Source organism: Cicer arietinum, chromosome 6, assembly GCF_000331145.2.
Source record: "Cicer arietinum cultivar CDC Frontier isolate Library 1 chromosome 6, Cicar.CDCFrontier_v2.0, whole genome shotgun sequence".
In the NCBI taxonomy this organism is placed as follows: Eukaryota; Viridiplantae; Streptophyta; class Magnoliopsida; order Fabales; family Fabaceae; genus Cicer; species Cicer arietinum.
This window is the reverse complement of record NC_021165.2, coordinates 4,650,169-4,671,508: the sequence shown is the minus strand read 5'-3', so window position 1 is coordinate 4,671,508 and position 21,340 is coordinate 4,650,169. Positions and strand designations below refer to the sequence as shown.

At 26.6% G+C, this 21,340-nt stretch overlaps 3 protein-coding genes across 3 annotated transcripts; all 3 read left to right on the top strand.

The window, feature by feature from the left end:
* Window positions 1-3,021: 3,021 nt before the first annotated feature.
* On the top strand, window positions 3,022-5,578 carry LOC101503867 (high mobility group B protein 6). Its single transcript, XM_004503581.4, has 7 exons — window positions 3,022-3,449; window positions 3,665-3,784; window positions 3,868-4,245; window positions 4,540-4,605; window positions 4,717-4,988; window positions 5,085-5,169; window positions 5,285-5,578. Exons 1-7 carry the CDS (start codon window positions 3,102-3,104, stop codon window positions 5,414-5,416), a joined length of 1,401 nt encoding a protein of 466 aa, XP_004503638.1. The 5' UTR covers window positions 3,022-3,101; the 3' UTR covers window positions 5,417-5,578.
* Window positions 5,579-9,437: 3,859 nt separating this feature from the next.
* LOC101503538 (probable GABA transporter 2) lies at window positions 9,438-13,823 on the top strand. The gene is made up of 7 exons (XM_004503580.4): window positions 9,438-9,659; window positions 9,796-10,026; window positions 11,184-11,281; window positions 11,990-12,176; window positions 12,394-12,524; window positions 12,631-12,867; window positions 13,237-13,823. The coding sequence occupies exons 1-7, from the start codon at window positions 9,587-9,589 to the stop codon at window positions 13,624-13,626; spliced, it is 1,347 nt and encodes a 448-aa protein (XP_004503637.1). The 5' UTR covers window positions 9,438-9,586; the 3' UTR covers window positions 13,627-13,823.
* Window positions 13,824-20,256: 6,433 nt separating this feature from the next.
* LOC101503220 (uncharacterized) lies at window positions 20,257-21,190 on the top strand. The gene has a single exon (XM_004503579.4). It carries the CDS (start codon window positions 20,411-20,413, stop codon window positions 20,933-20,935), a length of 525 nt encoding a protein of 174 aa, XP_004503636.1. The 5' UTR covers window positions 20,257-20,410; the 3' UTR covers window positions 20,936-21,190.
* The last annotated feature ends 150 nt before the right edge of the window (window positions 21,191-21,340 follow it).

Genomic DNA, 21,340 nt, shown 5'->3' with positions numbered 1-21,340 from the left:
TATGAAAAGAAAATGAGTGGTTTATTGAATTTGTATTCGAGTCCCATGTTCCCAAGATTCTTGGGTCGATTGATGTGTGTATGTATATATGGATTTGAGTGGGTTAAGGACATTTACCTTTTTGATTATTGTGAGAAACTAATATTCTCTTTATGACTGTGGCTTAGGTAAGATCGAATTTGTTCTGATTTATATATTATGGACTAAAAACTATTTTATTTTTCTTAGGAAATAGACTTTATTTTTATTTTATTTTATTACTAAATATTCAAACCTTATTTGAAACTATATTTAAGTTTAAAGATAACTAAAATTTAAAATATTATTGTATAAAAATAAAATAAATCCATTAAATTCCTGTAAAAAATAATATATATTCTCAATTTTTTTAAAAACATATCAAAATTTAATCAAGACAGATAACATAATATAAATAAATAAATAAATAACAGCTAAATTAATAAATAAATTAAACGGCTGCTTCCATTTTTTTTATAATGTGGTTCATAAACTAATAGAAATTATATAAATGTTAAATTCATATTTAGATTATCTAATAAACAACAAATATATGTCTTATGTATTGTTTATACTTTAAATTATTATTTGTGTATTATAATGTTTTGTCTATTATATTTTCCCCCACATGTTTTTGTAAAGTATACCCAAGAGACATACTACTAAAAATTATAAATTAATTTTTAGTTGAATTAATATATTTATGAAATTTCATCTTTTAATTAATTAATTATTGATAATTATTAAAAAATGTTGTCACGTGTAATATAATTTTATTCACATCTTCACTTAAATATTCAATAATTGTATTATAAATAATTTTTTTTGTTTGAACTAATTAATTGTTGTAACTTAAAAATAAATATGTGTTCGTATATAATTTAAATATATGATTTTTTATGTATATTTATACATTAAATTGTAGTTCGTATTCTAATTTTTTATGTTCTACATAGTTATTATTTAATTAAATATACTATTTCCTTTAATTAATTAAAATAAATTCACATTTTTAACTTTGGAAACAATAGTGTTCCACGAAAAACTTTGGTCACAATGTATTGACTATTTAAAAAAAAAATTTCAAAGTCTATCTACATGCTGTAATATAATTGTGTTTAGTTGACTAAAAGCAAAATACTCACTAATGCTTTGCAAGGAAATGTTGCAAGTATAACATTTAATATCTAAATTAAAAGATTTAATTACAATTTTAGTTTTTCTATTTTAGTTGAATCACGAAAATAATTTATTCATTTTGTTTCTTCTCAGATTTAATCATCCAAACAGAATTTTAGTCAAAAATTTGATGAATGTGTCACTTTTTTGCGCTTATTTAAGTCACATCATGCTTTAAGATCTCGTTGTGCAACAATTGTACTTGAAATCTATGATCATAAATGATGTGGTGTGACTTAAAAAAATGACACTTCAAGAAATAAAATGAAGAGACTACTTCTACTTTCGTGATTCAGTTAAAATAGGGAGACAAAAAGTGCAATTAAGTCAAATTAAAAAAAAAAAAGATGTTTTTCTTGAATAGTATTAATGATAATTATTGGATATTTTTTTTATAAAAACCGTTCAATTGAATTCGGTACTTAAGGAAAAAGTACTATTGTTCACACATTTCCACTACTAATTCACGTATCAATTGGTACCGGAAATGCGTGGACGACGGTGATATTTATTTTCATAAAAGATACTTGTTATTTTTTATATAGAGGAAGGAACAGTACCCGGTAACGGTATGGCTAACTCTTACAATATCAATTTCAAATTCTTTTTCTAATTGAATAATAATAATAATAATAATAATAATAATAATAATAATAATAATAATAATAATAATAAAAAAAGCTATTTCCTTTAATAATAGATTAAATATATTTATTTTTGTTGACCATTTTTTTTTATATTTGATATTCAAAATAAATATATATAATTCTTTTATTTTTTATTTAAAAATAAAAATAATAGAAAATGCTACTTCCTTTTAAAACCATTCCACTTTCAGAATTGCCTCGTATTTGATAATTTTCTTTTTGGTAAGAAAGCTATGGTAAATTAGTTATAAAAAAATCATATAAACAAATATGTATCCTAAATTAACTTTCAAAAACTCAACAACCACTCATGTATCCTAAATGAGCAAATATGTATGTTTCTATCTTCATATGAACCAACTGTCAGAAAATAAACGAGTAAATATGCATTTTTTTCTTCAATTTTTTTGATTAAAAAAAATTCTTTTCAAAGCTAGAGGATAAATATAAATATCTCTGTAACTATTATATAAGTTTGTATATATTGAACTAGACATTACTTATTTACCTAATTTGTTTTAATAAAAAAATTGAAATTAATTTCTACGCATCGATTGATGAAAAACATTTTTTATCCATATATTTAATCAAATTATACTAAAGCGTCACATTTTTTTTATTGTTATAGTCTAAATCGAATAAATCAATCAATTTTAAACTATATTATATTAAATATCATTTTTACGTCTTCAAAAATTCAAACTAAATATTATACTTTATTGTTAATTTATTATTTCATTTGAGTAAAAGTTAATTTTATTTAAATTTTAAAAAATTTAAAATTATCATAATACCAATAAAACCGAACTAAATAAACTCTTTTTTTTTTATCAATTTATTTTAATTTCAATTTCATGAAAATAATTTATTAAAATCAAACAAATTAAATCAATTATTATTTATTAGTTTGAATTTTTGTTCAACAAACAGAAAAACATATTCAAACCAAATATTCATCATTGAGATTTTAAATTAGTCCTAAGAATAAATTTCAAATTTTATATAATCGTAAAGTAATATAATTAATGTAATAATTTATCTTCTTCAATTTTCTTAAAAAAAATGACAAACCAAAATATTTACAGCACTGAACGGTCACTTCCTTCCTTAGTACAAATTCGAAAAATATGACCGTTGCAACACATAGTCTCCTATAAAAATACGCCATTCTTCTCACTAACATATGCCATTCTTTTACATTCATCAAATTTGTGAATTTTGAGTTCATTTTCTCTCTCTCTCTCTCTCTCTCTAGCTATGGCTGATACAGTAGCTGAAATTCCAACTAAGAAACCAAGAGGAACCAGAAAGGCTCTCAAAGAGAAAAAACCCTCATCAACCAATGATGCCAACATCTTAGCTGCGAGCGTTCCCGATTCGAAGGGAAAACCCAAGGAACAATCTTTCGAGCAAGATTTGCTCGACATGCAGGAAAAGCTACAGCAATTGCGTCTCGAGAAGGAGAAAACCGAAGAGCTCTTGAAAGCCAAAGACGAGATCTTGAAACAAAAGGATCAAGAACTTGAAAATCGTGGCAAGGAGCAAGAGAAACTTCAGATTGAGCTTAAGAAATTGCAGAAATTGAAGGAATTCAAACCCACCATGGTTAGTTACTTCATTTCAATTTCAATTTCCTTATTATTTTTTCAAAATTTTGAATTTTGGATTTGGTGTCTTATTTAGGGTTTAGGCACAATGACTACAAACAAAAAATGTTGAAATTTATAAGAATTAAAAACATATTTGTATATGTGATTATTTTATAAGGATTAATTAAAAGTGACCCTTTTTTATTAATGTTAATTTGTATATGATTGCAGAATTTGCCTATGGTGAAAGACAAGGAACAAGAAAAGAAGGACAAGAAGAAGAGTGGGTGCCCTGAGGTAAAAAGGCCTTCTACACCTTACATGTTATGGTGCAAAGAACAATGGCAAGAGGTATATAAATGAACCAATGAAATCTATTAATTGGTTTTCAATTTTCAATTTTGAAATCTTGATTTATGGGTTGTTTCATTTAGATTAAGAAGGAGAATCCAGAGGCAGAATTTAAGGACATTACAACTATGCTTGGTGCTAAATGGAAGACAGTTAGTGCAGAAGAGAAGAAGCCTTATGATGAGAAATACCATGCTGAAAAAGAAGCTTATTTGCAAGTAATTACAAAGGAAAAACGTGAAACTGAGGCAATGAAGCTATTGGAAGAGGAGCAGAAGCAAAAGACTGCTATGGAATTGCTTGAACAGTATATACAATTCAAACAAGAGACAGAAAAAGAGGGCAAGAAGAACAAGAAAGAAAAGGATCCCTTGAAACCAAAGCATCCTATGTCAGCTTATTTCTTGTATACTAATGATAGGAGAGCTGCTATTCTTGCAGAGAACAAAGGTGTCCTTGAGGTAATTGATCATTTGATTGAATTATGTTCTGAAATCTAAATTGTGTTATTTGAGTCATTGATCATGTGATTCAATAAAATTCATTTAATGTAGTGTTGTTAAGTAGCTGTTATAGCATTGTTATGGCTCTTTAACATAGTAAATTTAAAATAAATAACTATTGTTCTGTCATACACCATTTTAATACAAAATGTTATATGTGCTACGGTTGTATAGCAGAATTTGAACAAAGTGTTGATTATGCTATCAGTGATTGACAATACTGATTATAATTGGTGTGTGTTTATTTTTCAGGTTTCCAAGGTCACATCTGAAGAGTGGAAAAACATGACAGAAGAACAAAAGAGACCCTATGAAGAGGTACAATTACGCCAATGAAAAACATATTAGTTTTCATTCATCATTTGTTTATTTAATGGCATTTTTTATTTAATTATTTCTTACACTCTACTTATTTTGCAACAATACCAGATGGCACAGAAGAACAAGGAGAAATATGCTCAAGAAATGGAGGCTTACAAACAGAAAAAAGAAGAGGAAGCTGCAAATCTCATGAAGGAAGAGGAAGAGCATATGAAACTTCAGAAACATGAAGCCTTGCAATTGCTCAAGAAAAAGGAAAAAACTGAAAACATGATCAAGGAAACAAAATTGAACCGTCAGAAAAAGAAACATAGTAAGGAAGATAAGAATAATGATCCAAACAGGCCTAAGAGACCTCCATCCTCATATTTACTATTCAGGTGAATATAGTAGCAATTTGTTTTATTATTATTATGATGTTTTGTTGAGTTTATTTAAAATAATTAATCAACAATAAATTTTTTAATTCTGTGCAGCAAAGAAGCAAGGAAAAGTATACTAGAAGAACGTCCAGGAATCAGTTCATGCAATCTCAGTGCACTTATTTCTTTGAAGTGGAAGGTATTGTATTGCCTCTTCCTAGCTAGTTTTGATTTTGAATATTGAACATTATTTTCAGTTTATTATTATTATTATTACTTAGTAATATTCATGTGGGTCCCATATGGCTGTATAGGATATGAGTGAGGAAGAAAAACAAGTGTGGAGCGGCAAAGCATCTGAAGCAATGGATGCATACAAGAAGGAATCTGAGGAATACAACAAATCCATTGTTGCAAAGTTGGAGCAGAAAACAGATGAAGAATAATGGACAAAAATTAATCCCCCTACTATATATAACGTTGGCGTGTTCAAATATGTATTGAACATGTGTGTTTGTAGTAGTAATCGTCTTTCTTTAATTTTTCTAGCTGTAATATATTTCAAGGGGGAATTACAATGTTTTGATTCAGACCATTTACCAATTCAATTGGTTTTGTTGTGTCGTTCCTTTTCTCTTTTGTTGTTGTTCAATTGGTTTAGTTTTTCTTTGCTATATTAAAAACATATTCATTCCTAAAAATTACATTACTGACCAATAAAATTCAAAATTAATGGAACCAAAAAATAGCCAACAAACTGAACATTTATTTATTTTAATAACATAGAAAGAGACCGAAATTGTCTGTACAATTATAAAGTCTAATATGATAAATTAAAGTGACATAAATACTCATATTTCTAGAATTGTAACATTGATAATACTAAAATAATTGATTGTATCATGATAAAAGTTAATTTATCGATATTAATAAAGTAAACACTCTAACGAGATGAAAAATTAAAATGTATACGAGAGTCATTTATTTAAATAAAAGTAGAAAAAAACAAATGAAAAAGAATAAATTCTTTGAATCAAAACTAATCATTTCGTTACTTAAAAGAATTTAAGAGAGATGAAATAAATATTAAATGGTGCAAATAAATTATGAGTTGGTTGATAAAAGGAATTTCTTATGAAAAATGTGGTTTAGAAAAATGTATTTATTACATATGTTATGAAGATGTATGGTAAAAATCCATACACTTTATATAGCATTGTTACCAAAAAAAAAAAAGTGAAAGAGAGAGGAAAAACTATATTAAATAGTGTTATAAATTATAATTCAACTAATAAAATGTCAATATTATTAAGTTGATCATTATGTATCAGATTGAATATGAAAACTTGAAGTTGCATATGTGAATTTCTGGTTGTATTTACCATTTTTATTTATATTAAAAAAAACTATTAAATAATAATGTTTTGAGAACTAAACAAAATCCATTGCTCTAGTTCTTTTTTTAAACTTCAAGATAACTTTATTGAAATCTTGATAATGATAAGGATCACACGCGTCATCATCCTTACTCCAAACACTATTCAAGGTACGTATATCGTGAATAACATTTGAATTACTAATCTGCCCAAAATGAGTTTGGTGAACTATCGTGCCACTACATTACTTCAAAGACAAACAATATCAAGAAATTCATTTACTTGTTGTTCCTCTCTATGTATTTTATTAACTCTATTTGCTAGATAGCAACAATTTATTCATTATATGAGGAGACCCCATAATATTATCAGTATTAACATCATCAACAAATTGTTGAGTAGTGTTAGCTGAGTCAAATGTTAAAACCAATAGACTAGTTGCTGCCAATGACTTCATGAATTACGGTATTAGGAGAATCAATCTTGAAATTAATAAGGGGGTGTGGGGGTAAACCAACCATTTGAACTAAGAGTTAGGAATTGGAGGACCCGAATTCAAACACATGTATAAGAAGTAAAAAAGTACAATCATAGTAACTAACTATTAATTTTACTACCATAATAACTAACTATTAATTTTGTCTATTTCAAAAAAGAAAAACTTAAAACAGATAATTTTCACGTTACTAAAACCAAATTTTTTATTTGAATCTTTACAAATGAAACCCAAAAAAGTATTAATATCATTTTACAAAATTGTCGGCTTAAAACTACTTCATCTTTCTCACTAGTTTGTTGCAACTCAACAAAATTTTCTTTCTCTTTCAAATTCTCATAGACATGTTTTGGTTTTTCCCTAACTAAGTACAAAGTTGTATTAGTTGAGTAAGATGAAATGTCCAAATACTTTACGAATAATTTTATCAGGAGAATCAACCTTATAACTAATAATTTCTTTGTTAGTAAAACCATAACTCCCATTTGAATCTTTATGAATGAAAAAAAAAGTATTAGTATCACTATACCCCAATTGTTAGCCCTACGTTGTTGGTGACACTTGTTTCATCTTTCTCGTTAGTTTGTTGCAACTCAACAAAAACTTATTTTTCTTTCAAAATTTCACAAGCATGTTCAAGGTTTATGCTTGATTACCACTAGTGGTTTCAATCTTAGACTTTAAAACATAAGTGAATTTGTTAGCAACTGACATCTCTTTGATCGATTTAAAGTTTTACTTAGCAGTTTATTTTGAAGAAGCATAGTCTCTTGATTTACACTTCACAAGAGTGTGACCAATGCATCAATAAAAAAAAAATGTAATTTTCAAATTCTAAATCAACAAAGAATTCCACAACCTTATTTTTCTATAAATATTTGATAGTATAATTGTTGAGACAGTCAATCCCAATAAAAATACGAGTAAAATGATAAAAAGAAACTTGTAGATTCGTCAATAAAAATAGAAACTTCACTTTTTCCTACAATAGCAAATAAATTTTTGGGACACCAATATTCGTGTGTTAGACTTAAAATCCTAACCAAATAATAAAATGGTGGTTGAGTAGAAAAAAAAAATTTTAAATAGTTGTTGTTCCTATAATTAATATTGTTCGTCCAAACCACCAAGGCTTTTATTGTTTAATTTTGTTACAGATGGACTAAAATGATATGTTTCTTATTTTATAAGGTGAGCTTTTAGTATTTTGATGTTTGTTAGCGTTGAATATGTTGTATTATAACTTTTTCAAGTGAAGAGGATAAATTTATTGAGTCGCAAGCTGTATGAATTTATTAACTTGTATATACACACAAGAATCTCAAAATATCTTTCTTTAAATATTCATATTTTAAGGTAACGTTTTGTGTTGATTATTTTTTCAAAGCCTTGTCGCTTTTATCGTTAATGTTCATTCAAAACCATCTAGATATTTAATGTGTTAAATTTTGATGTAAAGGACTAAAATGATATATTTTTTTACTATTTATTATTATATTGTGACCGATTAACTTGTCTCATTAATACCACACAAATCATTTAACCGTAAACATAAATTCAATTATAAATTTTTAATGAAGGACTAGTGTATCATTTTTCGTAAGGAATTATTTTTTTTTATTCGCTGTCTAACCCGAGTTTCATGTTTTTTTGCGAGGATCAAAAAGAGATTTCACTAAGAAAACCATAAAAATAAGATTTTAAGGACCTTCTACTTAAAAATATAATTTTTAAAATATCTAGTAATTATTTTAATGTTAAAGAAGTAATTGTTTTAATAATTATCAATTTTATTATTTAGGATCACTATGAAAAATAGAAAATATGAAGACTAACAAATTATAAAGAAAGTTAAAAATCAAGATAGAATAATCATATTATTTAAAAGGGAATTATTAAAAAAGAATAATTATAAAAATGAGATTATAAGAATCTTATTTTTAAAATATCAATTTGTTATATTGAGTATCAAATATTTTATAAATATTTTTAGTACCGATGTAAACATTTAAAGGTGACTTTCCAAAATAAATACTAATTATTATGTCAAAATAATTAATTCAATAATAGAAAAGTGATAAGGAGTCGTTGTTAAAACTAAAATTATGCATATTTTATATGAAAACATTGTATTTTGTTATTAGATCATTGCAATGCAAGATATCTAATAATTTGTAAATGTTGATAATATAACTAATATTTTTGGAACTTTTAGAATTTTAAGAATTTATATAGTGGTTCAGCTTACTCAGACGAGTCAGTTATATTATTATATTAGATATTATGTCTAGAATTCGAATTCGAAATCCCACAATTGTGTGAGTGTATTATGATAATATTTTCCAAATGATAGGATGATCTTTAAAAGTTTTCTAATTAATTCAATAACTTCTATAATAATAATAATATTAATAATATTTTTTTAGGGATAAAAATACTATTTATTTATGGATGAACTTTGTTGAAAAAAGTCAAATGAGTTCATTGTTTAAAATATTTGGTTTAGCAGCCGATGGACAAAATGAAGTTGACACACAATTATTTATTCATTTTAGAATTAAAAACCCAAAACTTGCATTTAGTGTACGGCTGAATCATAATAAATACTCCTCATCCTCGGCACGCAAAATAAAAAATCATAAAAAGAAAAACTCCACAACGCAACCCAAACAATACTTAGCCACTTTTCCTTAATCCTAATATGGAATAATTAAATTGATTCTCCTTCTCCCCAACTTTTCGCCATGTCAAACCCACCCAAGGAGAATCACCGTGACAACGACGACGCCGGAGCTGCTTTCGTCCTCGAGTCCAAAGGCACGTAATAACTAACTTCAATTATTACTCCACTATCAAGATTCATACAGTTATTAGCTAGTTACTTGAACAATTTTTCTTTCCTTTTTCTTTTTACCGTACCATACGAGATTAAATATATTATGATATGATGCAGGTGAATGGTGGCACGCGGGTTTTCACTTAACAACCGCGATTGTGGGGCCAACGATACTAACGCTGCCGTACGCGTTCAGAGGATTAGGGTGGGGGATTGGGATGTTGTGCTTAACGGTTATGGGTATTGTAACTTTCTACTCTTATGGTCTAATGTCCAAAGTTCTTGATCATTGCGAAAACTCCGGTCGCCGCCATATTCGTTTCCGGGAACTCGCCGCGGATGTTTTAGGTGATGTAACATCACCATATTTTTTTAGGCACGTTTGCATTTTGTTCATCATTCTTTCTTTAGTAGGAGTATTTTTTTTATCTTCCACTCTTTATAAAATATTCTAAATATAGGTTATTCTATACCAGTTTCCCTTTTTGACATTGGATACCGATTTCGAACATTAATACCTACCTAATTTGAAATACTGTAGAATTTCTAAATTCAAAACTTTTATTCTATCGGTATATTTATTTCTACTATAGGGAGGGACCGTTGTGTGCGGTTTGACTGCACGTAGTTCTCGATCTAATGTCTCGGTTTTTTTTTTTTTTTTTTAAATTGTAATTCTTATTTAAAAAAATTAAAGCAACTTTTTATATTTGGACGGTCCAATGTTAGTTTATGGTGACTGCTACTAGTAACTAAAATGCAATCCAAATTAGTATACCACTAGCTAACTTGCTAACATGTGCCTTAGCACATTTATCAAGAAAAAAAATTGTTTTTGAAAAAAATTAATTGTAAAATTTTTTAAGAGTTAAATATAAGATTTTTCAATTATATTTTTTTTTTATCTTCAAGAGGTTCCAGGGTGGAGATATTATTATAGACTACTATGTAAATTTCCTCCTTCATATATTGTTTTATTTATTTTTTTTTAACAAATTAAAATATAATAAAATATTAAAGTATGATATTTTGGTATATTAGTCTTATGGTATTTTGAAATTTTTTTCTTTTAAATGAGGATATAATTGAAAGATATCTTTAAATATACCATTAAATTTTTGAATTTAATTGATATTAACCAATAATATAAAGTGTTTGTTTACATACAATTATAACCATTACAATTAAAAATATTAGATTTTTACATAACTACTTCTAAAGCTATTGTGACAATCTAAAACTTTTTACTGTTATTTCACAATTAAATTATTAACATGTACATTTAAAACACTTGTTAGCATATTTGCTTTTATTTTATCTTATTGATCTGTAATATTTTTTGTTAGTCTATATATTATATATCCTTTGTTGGCGTAAAATATTTTACACAATAATTAAGTTTTTACTTGAATTCTTATAAAAAGATTATATTTGTACAAGCATAAACGGTTTTTGAAGTTGTACGTAATGAAATTGCTTAATTTGGTGTGTTTCGTTGAAGACAGGGTCGGGATGGATGTTCTATTTTGTAATCTTTATTCAAACAGCAATCAATACTGGAGTTGGCGTAGGGGCTATTCTTCTTGCTGGTGAATGCCTTGAGGTCTGCTCCTGCTCCCTTATTACTATTCTTAGCATTGTTACTTTTTTTTTACTTTACTATTTTATATTTCGTTCATTGAATTGTGAAATTGCCCAACAACATGTCGTTTCTCAATATACTAGTACCAATTCCTTTGTCTTTTTTGTATCATATATTTGACATTACTTGTATCTAACGTCATTCTCATATCAAGAGATAGTTTACAAAAATAAGTAGACTTTTTTTACCAATATAAATATGTACACTTCCCATGATACTAATATCAATGAAAGCTAATGGATGTGTGGTTCTAATTCTAGCCACGTATGTTCGCACTCATTCAACATATATAGGCGTGCATAAAATGTTAAGCTTCATCATGTTTAATTATTTAACCAAACGAAAAAGTTTTAGTTAAAAGTGACAACCTGAAAATGGGTGAGATAATAAGGAAATGATAGGTGACTAATTTCTCTCTAGGCCTCACCAAATAATAAGGAAATGATATATGACTGATTTCTATAAGATAATTTAATTTATTAAATAAGCCCTTTGAACCATTTGCTATATAAATATCATTCAATATATTTATATTTTAATACAGAATAGTTTAATAATGCACTAGGATTTAGAATGTTCAAAATTGGGCGTAATTAAATGGTGTTCGTTTTAATATTTCAATATTTTATTTTGGTAATTCTGTTTTTCTGCTTTTCTTATGTATGGAAGATTGTGTACTCCAATATTGCACCTCATGGATCACTAAAATTGTACCACTTCATAGCAATGGTGACAGTGGTAATGATAGTTTTGTCTCAGCTTCCCACTTTCCATTCCCTGCGACACATCAACTTGTGTTCCCTTTTTCTCAGCCTCGGCTACACTTTCTTGGTTGTTGCTGCCTGTATTTATGCAGGTATGTAGTAGTAGAACTATATTACAAAATTATTACCCCTTAATTACATTATTGATACGTTTTAACTAATAATAACTCAAATAACAATTCTGCAATTGTATTACACAACTCTTAGTTTGTCAATTCAATTCTGTACTAACTATTTCTATGTTCAAATAGCATGAGAAACATTAATTTGAAAATACTAGGAAATGTTTCAAAAATGATTTTATTACAGGTACATCCAAAAATGCCCCTCCAAGAGACTATTCTTTAGAAGCTGAGAAATCTTCAAGGGCCTTCAGTGCCTTCACCTCCATCTCTATAATTGCAGCAATATTTGGGAATGGTATATTACCTGAGATACAAGTAATTAACATCACTGTGTCTTCTTTGTAAGTTGAAAAATAATTACTTGACAAATGTTGCTTATTGAACTTAGATCGGTCATGTCATTATGAATTATATATTACAGGCAACTCTAGCACCTCCTGCAGCTGGAAAGATGGTAAAAGGTCTTACAATGTGTTATGCTGTAATTTTGGTGACATTTTACTCTGCTGCAGTTTCTGGGTATTGGGTATTTGGAAACAAGTCCAACTCAAACATTTTGAAGAGTTTGTTGCCTGATAGTGGACCTACTTTGGCTCCAACTTGGGTCCTTGGACTGGCTGTCATCTTTGTTCTTCTTCAACTCTTTGCAATCGGTCTGGTAAGCTCACAAACACAAATATAGGAGATTGAATAGATTCCTAAATAGGGATGTTATTCTTGATTTTAAGGACAAAAATGCAGCTAATTACAACTGTGTTGTTAAATAACAGCTATAGTGTTATTAGCATACCAGAATTTAAACAAATTGCTACTATTTTGCGGTATGATAATAAGTAGAAAATACTATCAAATACCAATTTTAGTCACATTAGAGCACTATTGCATAGCGAAATTTGAACAAGCTTTTATTAACAACACTGCTATCAATTGCAGAGGTTTTCAAAACCTTTATATAAATGAAATTTAGAACTATGCTACTTTGCAATAAGAAATATTAATGTTAGTCTCACTATATTCACAATCACAGGTTTATTCTCAAGTTGCTTATGAGGTAATGGAGAAGAAATCGGCCGATGTGAAGCAAGGGATGTTTTCTAAAAGAAACCTCATTCCTCGCCTAATTCTTCGAACAATTTACATGATTTTCTGTGGATTTTTGGCAGCCATGTTGCCATTTTTCGGGGACATCAACGGCGTGGTTGGTGCTGTTGGTTTCATCCCTCTGGATTTTGTTCTGCCTATGATTCTATACAACAAAACACACAAGCCTCCAAAATCATCCTTGACTTATTTGATCAACATCTCAATCATGGTGGTGTTCACTGGTGCTGGAATCATGGGTGCATTCTCTTCCATAAGGAAATTAATTCTTGATGCCAATCAATTTAAGCTTTTTGGCAGTGATGTAGTGGATTGAGCAAATGCATGTTAAAGCATACAACATTAGATGTACTATACTGTTAATATGAAAAAACACACGAGGTTATTTCAATTTGTAAAACAGGAGATATGGAAAAGTCGTGGTGTATTCCATTTATACGGAAAGAAAGTTGTATCAGGTGTGTGTGTTGAAGTATGCGATTCACATAATATGTTTGGTTAAAGATTTGCATACTCCAAGAGTTTAAGTCCAAAGAAATTCTTTAGTTTCCTTCAAATGCATGTTTGATATTTTTCAGTAAAAAATAGAACACTTGAATTAATAAAATGCTATTAATTAATAATAGTATTTTGAATTTCTGTTCATAGAATAAGATACTTATCTATCTTCATTTGAATTTCGGTTAAATAGGATAATAGTTAGTCTTTATTTAAATAGGATACCAAAACATTGATGGGTTAATCGATACATCATCAATCAATGAGCAAACTTGGAATGTATCTACCTTTTTAAATTTGGATTGAATAATATGGCAATATTTTGGTATTTTATTCTATAATGTCATCACCTTCTTATCATTTTTGCCCACCGAATATATGCCAAATTAATTTCGTTCAGAAATTTTTTAAATATTAAGCAGAGATGAGAATCGTATCGTAATTGTTAATGGCCCATTTCAGATGGTGCTAATAAAACTTGATTTTTTTATGCTTTTTATTAACTTTAACAACTTTGACCATTTTTTAGTTAAATTCTTTAAGAACATAGAAAGGTCTCACAACTTGCAGTTTCAATGTGAAAAAAACGCTTCTTATACTATACAATATACATGGCTACCAACAAGACCTGTTCAAACGGAAATATTTTTTAGGAACTTGTTATGAGAGTAGTACTTCCAATCATATAAGTGGATCCTACTATGTTACATTAATTATTTTTATGTAACTACAACAAGTTTATTAACTAGAAAAAGAAGAGGGACCTTTACTCTCAATATGTAAAATGTTTTCAAATAAAATAGAAAATTAAGTAAAAGAAACATAAATTTAGATAGGCATGCAACTATTCTTTTATTAGAAAATTTGTGGTATGAGTAGTTTCACGAAAGATGTGAAGAAGATAAGATAAATATTTTAATCAAAAGATGGAAAAGAGAGTGAACTACTTTTAAGATAAGTTTGAGATTTGATAAATTAGATGACACACTTATAATCATATTAATCAGAGATTTAAAATCGCTTTCAAATATAATATTTTTTTTAAACTCATATCTTGAGTCACCCTAACACTAACGCTGTTAAAATGCTATTAATAATAGTATTTTGAATTTCTATTCATAGAATAAAATACTTGTCTATCTTCATTTGAATTTCGGTTAAATAGGATAATAGTTAGACTTTATTTGAATTTCGGTTAAATAGGATAATAGTTAGTCTTTATTTGAACTTCGTTACATAGGATAAGAAATCTTTATTTGAATTGTTCGGCATTCTTTTCGGGCAGTTTGTATTTTATAGGAAACGGTTATTTTATCATGTTTAGATGGTCGTGTATATATATATATATAATTAAAGCAATATCAATATTTGATACCCCAGTCATTTTCATCACTTCTTCTTAAGAGCCAATTGATATCATATAGCTCCATCGACCTCTCATGTTCTGCAACGAGCAGCAGAACTACATATCTCATTATTCTTGTTGTGTCGTCTGAAACATTATTCTTTTATTCTTAATCATGTTCTTTGAAACTATATCATCATTTTGTATCACGGAAGTGAAGATAAATTATTCAGCTTTTCTCTCTATCACATGGATTAAGAATTCGTTTTACTAATAAGTGGTACATAAGACGAATTCTTGATCAATGTGATCTGGGAGAATAGCTGAGAGAATTTTTCATCACGTCCAAGAAATAAAATGATAGTTTCGGATAATATGATAAAGAATAAAGAATAATGGAAGCCAAAACCATTTTGTAATGAATTGCTATAATTTTATTTTTTTTTGAAATATAATGTATTAATGGCTCTTGATTTGTATAAATTTTTAGATTAACTTTTGGTTTGTTTTTAGTTTCTTTGACTTCTTTTAGTTATGTTAATTCTTTTAGTTTTGTTTTGGGTTTCATTCTCTTGGACCATGAACTGGTTTCAATGTTCACGGCCTAGATATTAATCAGATGATATGTATTTAGGAAAAACAACGTCTTTAATTGTGTTGCTATTATTTATGTTAAAGGGGTCATTTTATGACTATAGAGTATGAATAATTTGGGTTTTTTTTTAAGATTGTGAACTACGATTTGAGTTTATTTATTTAAGAAATTAGAGGTTTTACATAAATATTTCGGTTTGTTGAATTAGATAAACCGCTCAAATTAATATCTCTTGTGAGAATCGGCAAGAAAGACAGTGAAATCGATTCTCTAACATTTTCTTCTGATTTGATTGTGAAAAAAGAATTATTATTTATTGCTTGCGTTTGAATATCCAAAAAATATATACATATACTTTTTATCCAATTTGCCTTTTCATTTTCATGTCGAGATATTGGACCCATTTATTATGATATTTAAAAAAAAATGAATATATGTTGTATTATATCGTTTTGTTTTAACTCTTTTAAAAATTAAAGTTTTAAATGATAAATTGAAATAACTTTTCATAGAAAGTTATTTTAAATATTTTATTAATTTGTTATAATATTTTTGGATGAAGAAATTTCAAAAAATATTATAATAAATTATTTTGAGAAATTTCTCATACAAATTATTTTTTAGAGATATTTTTTTTAAAAAAAATATGTAATTTTTATCATTTTAAAATCTTTAATAAGAAAAATAGATATTGAGTCAATTGCTTTTTTAATCTATAAAAAGTTAATCTGAAATAATTTATACTAATTTTGAGTATGTTTTCATTAAAATTATTTTTAAAAACATACAGTTAAATTATTTTCTTTTAAATCTATCAAATACGGTTCATTATGGTCCGTTTGTTATAGTTTTTTCTAAAAATAATTTTATAATATTATTTCTGTTTTTTTTAACAATTTTTTAAAGAGTAATTTTAAAATGAAAAATTGTTCAAAATTTATTATCTTAATTATATTATTATTTTAATTATTTCATTTATTTGTTGTAATATTTTTTGAATACTGAAATTTCAAAAAATAATTATAATAAAAAATTATTTTGAGAAACTCTTCTTAAAAATAATTTTTAATATATACCTATTTTTTTAAATAAAATATGATATCATAAAGAATCTTTAATAATGAATATCAATTATTAAATGTCAAAATTATTTTTTAATTGGTAAAAAGTTAATCCAAAATACTTTATATTATTTTTAAAATATCAAAATCACCTTTTTGTTAATATAAAAGAAATGTTTCTTCATGTGAATTGTTATTAATTGATCAATGAAGTTTTAAATTAAAAGGCTAATATTGAAGGCCGGAGATTATATCATATATTCTTTTTTAATCCTTTTCTATTGTTGAATAAAAAAGGGGTTAATTTGTTAAACTCGAATTTATTTTTAAAAAAATCATTTTATTAAAAAGAATTTACTTCATTTTAATATTTTTTTTCTTCATATTTTCTATCAAGATTTTTATATTTTATAAGTAATAAATGCCGAAGACACATATTCAATCAAACTAATTATCAGAAATATTAATTTACTGAATGCTTGAACTTTGGACTAGTTTGCTGTGATCATACACGTTCATATCACATGGAAGTAGAATTTGTTGCGTTTTGAAATAAAGGACATGGAAAGAACTTGCTCATGACTTGCATGCATCAATTAATTAATAGTTCTATAGTCTGTCTTATAAACAATATCTATCTTATTGTCTTCGTGGAGAAGCACTCAGTGACTTACTCTACACAACAACGTGAACATGCAAATATTTATATCTGTAAGGATATATATTATTATTAGGAAAATAAACAAAATATATATATATATATATATATATATATATATATATATATATATATATATATATATATATATATATATATATATATATATATAAATATTATAAGGAAAATCACAACATGGTCCATATCGAGGTATAATTCCTAATTTGATTTGATTCTAAGCAGGAGAATTAAATTTAAATGCATGTTTAATTGCCCTTTTATTAGAGTTAAAATCCATTTTGGAGGTGTATAATTGATTATGTTTTGCTTGGTCTTATAGAGTAGAATTTATTTTGCTTCCGAAATAATTTTGGTTTGAAGGTAGGATTTGTAGCTTCTGGGTCCAAACGAAATTTTTGTATTAAAATTTATTATTCAATTCACTTCTGTTTGAAGATATTCAAACATAAATCATTTTACATTCAACTCACTTTTAATTAAAATCAATTTTATCAAATAAAGTCATTCAAAGTCAATTTTAGTCACCGCATAACCAAACACGCACGGATCATGGTTTGTCGTGTATGGTCCATGTGCAAGGGATCTAAATTTAATTTAGAATTCTTCGTGTTTCTACATTTAAAGTGTATGAGTTTAGTCACTAAGCTATTTTATAAAAAATAATAATCATTGTTCGTATACTATTATTTTTTGCCTCAATTACAGTTTTGATCTCCCATTTTAGTTGAATCACGAAAGTAGTCTCGTATTTTATTTATCCTCAGTTTTGGTCTTTCAAACAAAATTTTGGTCTAAAATTTGATGAAGTGTTATTTTTTTGCGCTTATTTAAGTCACACAATGCCTCAAGATCTCATGGTGCAACAATTGTACCTAAGATCTATGATCATATATCGTGTGGCGTGGTTTAAAAAATGACTTTTCATCAAGTTTTGTACCAAAATTCTATTTAAAGGACCAAAGTTTGAAAAAAATAAAATGAAGAACTATTTTTGTGATTGAGCTAAAATATGAGACTAAAATTGAAATTAAGCATTATTTTTTTTAGAACAAGAAAGGGTGGGATGAGATCCAACTCTTTATATTCTTATTCACTCATTTACTCCTTCAATTTTGATACGGATTAGTTTCTATTTATTGTCACTGTATAAATTTTTTTTGTAAAATCATATTTGTAATTTTGGATGTGATTAAATTACATATCAAATATTTTTATTGATTTAATGGTTATAATTAATAGATTATATACAATATCTTTAAGATGTTAGTACATAGAAATTTAATCCTTCCAAAACAACCATCAAACCGATTCCATACTACTAACTCTTATTGATTCATATTTTTCACATTTATTTAATTTTAAGTTATTTTTACTCCTATTTTTTTTTCATACCTATTATTAATTATATTTATATATTAGAGATATAAAGTTGATTTAATGACTGAGATAAAAAAGTTAAAAAATAAGATAATAAAAATATCATAAGAATTCGGTGTTCATCCACAACAAAAACAAATAATATTAACAATATAAATAATTACTAACATTGATCGTTGCAAAAATAAATTATTTATATATCTTTGACATGAGAGATACAAATAATTTAACGAATAGAAATATAAAAGTATTTTTTAAAAATATATTAAAATTATGCATTTAAATATTTAAAAGTCAAAATTTTGCTTTTATCAATTTAAAATTCCACTAACAAGTACTCCAAAACGTTTTATAATAAAACGCACACTTTATCTATCTATATTTTTTAACTGAACACTTTTATTTTTTTAAAGTGTAATCAAATCATTCGATTTCATATCAATTTTTTTATATTTCATTATTTTAAATTAAATTTAAATTTTAAATTAATATTATCTTCAAATAATTAACAAAATACTAAAATATCAAATATATATATATATATATATATATATTTGAAAAATCAATTCAAATACTTCACAAATTGTAGAGAAAAAATAAAATTTTAATTATCAAATATACGCTTCCAGAAATAATAAAAATAAAATAATTTTTTTTATATTTTTATTATTTTTAAAAATAATTTAATTGATATATATATATATATATATACTATCAACAAATCACAACTATTAATTCAGATGATTTTAAAAATAATTTTGACAAAAATTAAATATATTTAACAATCTAATAATTTTTAAAAAAATTAAATTAATAGAATATATAAATTAAATCATATTATAAAATAAACAATTATTTAATTTAAAACCTCTTTAATATTTATTAATAAATAAAATTAAGATAAATTTTAAGAAATAAAAATATATATGATTTCGTCAAAAATAACATTTGTTTGTTTTGCAAGATGTTATCATTGAATTTGTCTAAAAAAAATGCTACTACCTCAAATCTCAATCAGAAGAAAAGAAATAAAAAAATTTGGGTCTAATTTATAAATAAAAGTTGTGACTTTTTAGATATTATTTATATTATTATTTTGATTTAATATTTGTATTTTAAATATTAATAAAATATTTAATATCTCACATTTTTCTATGAGAAATATATTTATAAAAATATTTAAAAACCAATAGTGATATTTTTTGTTTTTTCATTTTAGAATTGAGATGAGAGGAAAATTATCTGTACGGCAATAAATAGGTAGTAGATATTAATTTGAGCAGTATGGAGCTTGCAGGTAGATAGAACCATCCTTATCTTAAGGGCAACGCTGGCACAACAATTGAAGAAAAAATAAAGTTCCACACGGATTTAATGCTTGTAGCTAGATAGATGTAGTAATAGTCAATATCCGCAGGACGTGTGAATCTCTCATAACTGTAACTACCCCTTTTTATAAGTCACAATGAACACAACTAACTAACTAACTAACGCGTTTCAATCTCTCTTCAAACTCTCTTCTCTGTTTTCAATCTCTCTTCAAAAATGGAAGAAAAACATTATTCAAAGGCAAAGTGGGATTGTGGTAGCACGCTATATGACTCATACGAACTCAACTCATTCAAACATCAACTTAACTCAGCAATAGCTAATTCTCCAAGAACACTTTCCATGCCTCATTTACCCCAACGTAGTAGTACTCTTCATCATGAACCAACCTCTTCTCACTTGAACAATAACAACCCGTCGACTTTCAAGATCTCTAGAACATTCCAGAAACTTCTTCGCTTTCTTTTCAAGTCCGCCGGTAGTATCAAATCCAACAAGGTTTCTAGTAGCTCATGCAGAAGTAATAGTTTCCGATCAGCGGCGGAGAAATATCCAAAAGAAGATCACCGGCGTTTGTGTGTGGTTTATGATAAATATGAGTCTGAACCGGTTGTTCTGTCTACCATCCCTGAATCTGAATTTGAGATTGCTGGTCTTTCGCCGGATATTAGTGCCTTTGTCAGAAAGTCGGTTTCAGAGCGGTTTACGGCCACCGCTACTATTGGTATTTCCTGTCTTTAATACAAAATAAGGGTAGAATTTAGCTCATGATAATTATGTGTTTGAATCTTCTGCAACATGAGAAGCAATAGATTTAACGGATATAGTTTATCTCTCTTTTAATTTAATAGTTAGCAGAACTATGCATCACACACTCCAGGATTCAAGTGTTGATAACATTAGAGTACTGTTTAATCTCAAAATATAAATACAAATTAGTACAAAAATAGATGTATTTGATTAAATTTTAAATTATGTATATTAACTTTTACTGGATGAGGATACATCAGTAATCAATGCTCTTCCTTGCTAGTTACTATTAGAAAGTCAAAAGGTGCAATTACTGAAATGTGTATTGTATTATTATTATTATTATTATTATTATTATTATTATTATTATTATTATTATTATTATTATTATTATTA

Coding starts and splice junctions, on each gene's coding strand:
- LOC101503867 (XM_004503581.4), top strand. CDS start 3,102: ATGGCTGATACAGTAGCTGAAATTCCAACTAAGAAACCAAGAGGAACC. Junction 3,785..3,867: donor GCAAAGAACAATGGCAAGAG/GTATATAAATGA, acceptor TGTTTCATTTAG/ATTAAGAAGGAGAATCCAGA. Junction 4,606..4,716: donor AAAAGAGACCCTATGAAGAG/GTACAATTACGC, acceptor CAACAATACCAG/ATGGCACAGAAGAACAAGGA.
- LOC101503538 (XM_004503580.4), top strand. CDS start 9,587: ATGTCAAACCCACCCAAGGAGAATCACCGTGACAACGACGACGCCGGA. Junction 9,660..9,795: donor TTTCGTCCTCGAGTCCAAAG/GCACGTAATAAC, acceptor GATATGATGCAG/GTGAATGGTGGCACGCGGGT. Junction 12,868..13,236: donor AACTCTTTGCAATCGGTCTG/GTAAGCTCACAA, acceptor TCACAATCACAG/GTTTATTCTCAAGTTGCTTA.
- LOC101503220 (XM_004503579.4), top strand. CDS start 20,411: ATGGAAGAAAAACATTATTCAAAGGCAAAGTGGGATTGTGGTAGCACG.